Consider the following 4,225-nt stretch of genomic DNA (forward strand, 5'->3'; position numbering starts at 1 on the left):
CCTCCTACGGTCTCCTATTCCCCTGTCGAAAGGACGCCGAATCAAGCGATTGATCCTGTCTGCGACGTGGTTATTGACGATCGAGAATTAGTTGTTTCCTTTCTTTTCTGCACAAACACGTCTTGATCGAAACGGCCTTGTTAATCGTTCAATTAGTTACTCAATTAATCAGTCAGATATAATCGCGAATCTGCACGGTATCGCTTTTTCTCACACCGCTTCACTGCTCGCGGTTATTATTGGAATTTAAAAAAAAAAATATGGGGCTAACCCAGTAACGCGATTTTATCGCTTGATGAATTAAAAAATTCAGAGTAAAATTGAATAGAAGAGAAGAACGCGAGCACGATATAGTCACATGGTGAAATAATACGAGAAAAAGAGAGTAGTTAAAGCTTGTTTACCATCTGTCTCACAATCCGAAACGAGAAAATACGCAATAAAAATTCTTGCAAAATATATTAATATAAAAAATGTATTTTAAAACAACGATCGATAGAACCGACTTGTAAAATGTACCAAAAATTCTCTTTTTATTTCTTTAATTAATAAATAAACCGTGTATCTGGAAATGAATTATGCATAACTAAAAACGGAATAAACTACGTTCATACACTGAGAAAAAAATATCCTAAATTTCAATAAAAATTTATTTGAATAGTACCAATTAAATATTTATTAAATATAAAAATATATTTATTTGGTACAAAAAACATTAATTTGATTTAACAATCACTTCTTTTTATTAAGTAAATATTTATTTATTGTAAGTAAAAAGTTGGTAGTATTCAAATAAATATTTATTTAAATTTAGGCTATTTTTTTCTCAGTGTAGCTACCACAAATTGTTAAATTAATAAATATGTAGAAATAAATATCATTTAATTTCTCTTCAAAACAAGAAGATAGTTTTCGGTATATTTCATAAGTTTATTTTATCAAATGCAAATATTGTTTCATCGTAAAGATTTCAAATATAACTGCAAGAATTTTTATTATGTATTTTTTTGCTTCTGATATTATAATCTGAGATATGTAGTAGTGGTGGGTGAACACGAGCATTAAAAAGTAAAACGAGCTTACCGAATATAACTGTGTATTAAACAAGAAGAGAATAACATTCGATTTTCACAAACGCCGATTCTCACTTAATTGCAACAATCCTATATATTTTACGGTCAATCGATTTTACATTGCAAATTTTCGAAATGCGCGCCGCCACTTCGAAATTTGATTCGCCAGGCGAATTCGTGCCACGTTTTCGAAAACACGTGCGCGACCAAAACAAAGTTGCAAATTGCACGCAGCAGCGCGACCGTCGTTGAAAATAAATAAAGCGGTGTTGCTCGAAAGAGCTGGAACAATCCAGACGTTCTGAATGAAAAGAGTAGGAGCGAGTGCGAATGTTTCAGAGACGATTTATCGCTTCTAGCCCTTCCGTCCCACCAAACTCGTTATTTCGCGAGAGACAAACGCGACTGAAAGCGCAACAACGGATAGCGTAATTCACGTACGAATTTCATGCATCCGCTTGAAAATAAAATATTTTATGTAACAGATACCGTGGTATGTTCGAGACCATCCAATAACATCCATGAATTCTCGATTTATTTATGAGAAAAGAGAGAACAGAACGAAGAATCATAATAACATCAAAATGACTTCAAAATAATTTTTAAAAATGTATTACATGTATTTTTTAACAAAAAAATTGGAATTTTTTCTGTATTGTATTTGAAAGTGGTAAACGCGAAAAAAGTGGCGATCATTTAGAAAATCTGGATAAAAAAACGTCTTTAAAGAGCAATTAAAATAAAATGAGAAAATTTTCATTGAAACTATAAAATTGTATTTAATTATGTTAAATATAAATTATTGTGACCTTCTTAAACTGTTTCAAATATATTAATTTTTATACGAAAAAATATAAAATTCCAAACATTTTTTGTGCAGAGACTATATATCTAATACACCTTCAATAAATAAGGCAGTTAAATAAATTAACTCCAATTTTGTTTTAATTCGAAGGAATTTAGAAATATAATTGTTAAATAATAGCAAATTACCACGAGTTGTTACTCTCGATTACCTGTTATTTGAGTATTAATTTATTGTTAAATAAATTAAATTATTACTTTAGTATTCTAAAGAAATTAGATATATTATTAAAAATTAAATTAATCGATCGAAAGCGCTGTCGATCATAAGATTTCTATTTTAAGCGTTTGATTTCAAACAAATTTCACTTTTCGATCAATCACGATTAATTTTAACGTAACTTTGACGCGACTTGTTCTGCTTAGAGATGGTCTCGAATCGCGTTCTGCCGTCAGGATTGTATCTACCGTGCATTTTTCGCCGAAAAGGATCTCGAAACCGACTATTCGCCAATTATCGAGGTAATAGATACATCAAATTAGATCGGATGCTTATTTATTTATTTTATTATCTACTTGTACCGCGCGGCAGCGGCGAGGGAGAGGGACTCGCGAGCGCGTGACACGCGTCTCGAGCGGCGTATTCGATACGTGTCGACGGTCACGAGTCTCCTCCGGTGCATCGATCTACAATTCAGAAAGGAGTCCCGCAGCACGCTCTCTCGCGCGCGCGTGAAATAAGAGACCTCCGTGCGCGACACACACGTTCACGCACGATGTGTCGCTTTTCTCCCCCCCCCCTCTCTCTCTCTCTCTCTCTCCGTTTGCCTCTCTCTGACTGTCTCCCCGCGTTTTCTCTCCCGCTTCCTCTTCCCGATACGCGTTTTCCGCGTATCCTCCCACATATAGCAAGACTCATCGGACGAAATGTACATGGCTTGCGAAATAGACCGGCGTAGACGATGCACACACGAATAAGGCATCGCCGCCGTCGCATACGTGTGCGTCTTTTTCCCTTCTTCACGAAGGAGAACAGAGAGAGAGAGAGAGAGAGAGAGAGAAGGCAAGACAGAGACGGACGAAATACCGGACGGTCGCGCAATGGCAACTCTCTCTCTCTCTCTCTCTCTCTCTCTCGTATAGACGTTTTACGAGCAGAAGGGACAAGAGACGCGCACGAAGGACGCCGCGTTTCTTCGGAGAAAAATTTGAAACCGCGCTCGCCTTGAAGGTGCAAATCTGACTTGATTGACTGACAGCGTGCGGTTGAACGTTGGACGGCGGTGACGTTGACAATGCACGGATCCGGCACGGTGGGACAGCGAATCGATCAAGAAACTGTTCTCGCCCCGTCTCGTTTCCGCCACCGCCGTCTGTCGTCTGCCATTCCTTGTCTCGTATGCATGCGGCCAGATAAATTCCGGCATGCACGGTGGCGTCGCGAGCCGCGTGACAATCGCGCGGCAGCCACCTCGACGAGGATCCCTCGCGCCTTTTCGGCGTCCACGTCCGCAACGTTCCATCGATAGATACACGCGTTCCATCATGTGTGTCTCTCTTTTTTTTTTATTCCCCCTTCCTCTATCTTGCACTCACACGCTCACTCTCTCTCCCCCCTCTCTCACACGCTCACTGTCTCTCTCTCTCTCGCTCTTTCTCTCTCATTTCTCCGTATGTTTTATGCAGGTATGTCACAGGCTTGACATACGGTCTTTTGTTTTCCCCTCCCGGCGGGAATGATGGGTGCGGATGAATCGCTTGATAGCTTACCTCCGCCGACTTGAGGAGCTGGGCATAGTTGAATTCCGGACATGTCTTCTCGTTGGACTCGGGCAGGGTGAGCGTGAAGCGGAAGGAGGGCGCGAGCTGCTTGCCCATGTTCCCCTTTTTCTCCTTCTTCGTCGCGTGGCCCAGGGGCTCCGGGAACTCCAGGGTTTGCAGGGGCACCCGTTTCGCCTCTGACATTCCTTTTACATTTGCACCAAACCTAACGCGGATCACAGAAACACTGCGGACCCTGCGACCTGCGACCGCGGCAACATGATATACCTTCCTCTTGCTCTCTCTCGCTCCCCGATTAAACACCGCGCGGACGCCGCCGCTCACACGTCGCCATCTTCGGCACGACTGTTTTTAGAGTGCGCCACAGACGCGCCGCCGCAACGCCGCCGCGGCTGCGCCCTGCGGCCTGCGTCCGAATGGGTGCATTCAGCGGACTCAACAGTTGAGTGAGCGCTCGCTGTTATTGGTGTATTCTTTTAGATCATCCAATCATAATTTTAGATCTAGAAGAATACGTCAATAGCAGCGAACGCTCACTTAACTGTTGAGTCCGCTGAATGCAGCCA

At 41.3% G+C, this 4,225-nt stretch overlaps 1 protein-coding gene across 2 annotated transcripts in view; it reads right to left on the minus strand.

Moving 5' to 3' along the window:
* The window catches only part of yem (yemanuclein), a 12,247-nt gene extending 8,405 nt beyond the window's left edge, over positions 1-3,842 (minus strand). For both annotated transcript variants that reach the window (XM_018450228.1, XM_018450229.1), the window contains exon 1: positions 3,648-3,842. In XM_018450228.1, coding sequence (XP_018305730.1) covers positions 3,648-3,842 — 195 coding nt within the window. The remainder of the gene's footprint in view (positions 1-3,647) is intronic.
* Between the last annotated feature and the right edge of the window lie 383 nt (positions 3,843-4,225).

The sequence above is a fragment of the Mycetomoellerius zeteki genome, unplaced genomic scaffold (genome assembly GCF_001594055.1).
Source record: "Mycetomoellerius zeteki isolate Tzet28-1 unplaced genomic scaffold, Tzet1.0 scaffold27, whole genome shotgun sequence".
In the NCBI taxonomy this organism is placed as follows: domain Eukaryota; kingdom Metazoa; phylum Arthropoda; class Insecta; order Hymenoptera; family Formicidae; genus Mycetomoellerius; species Mycetomoellerius zeteki.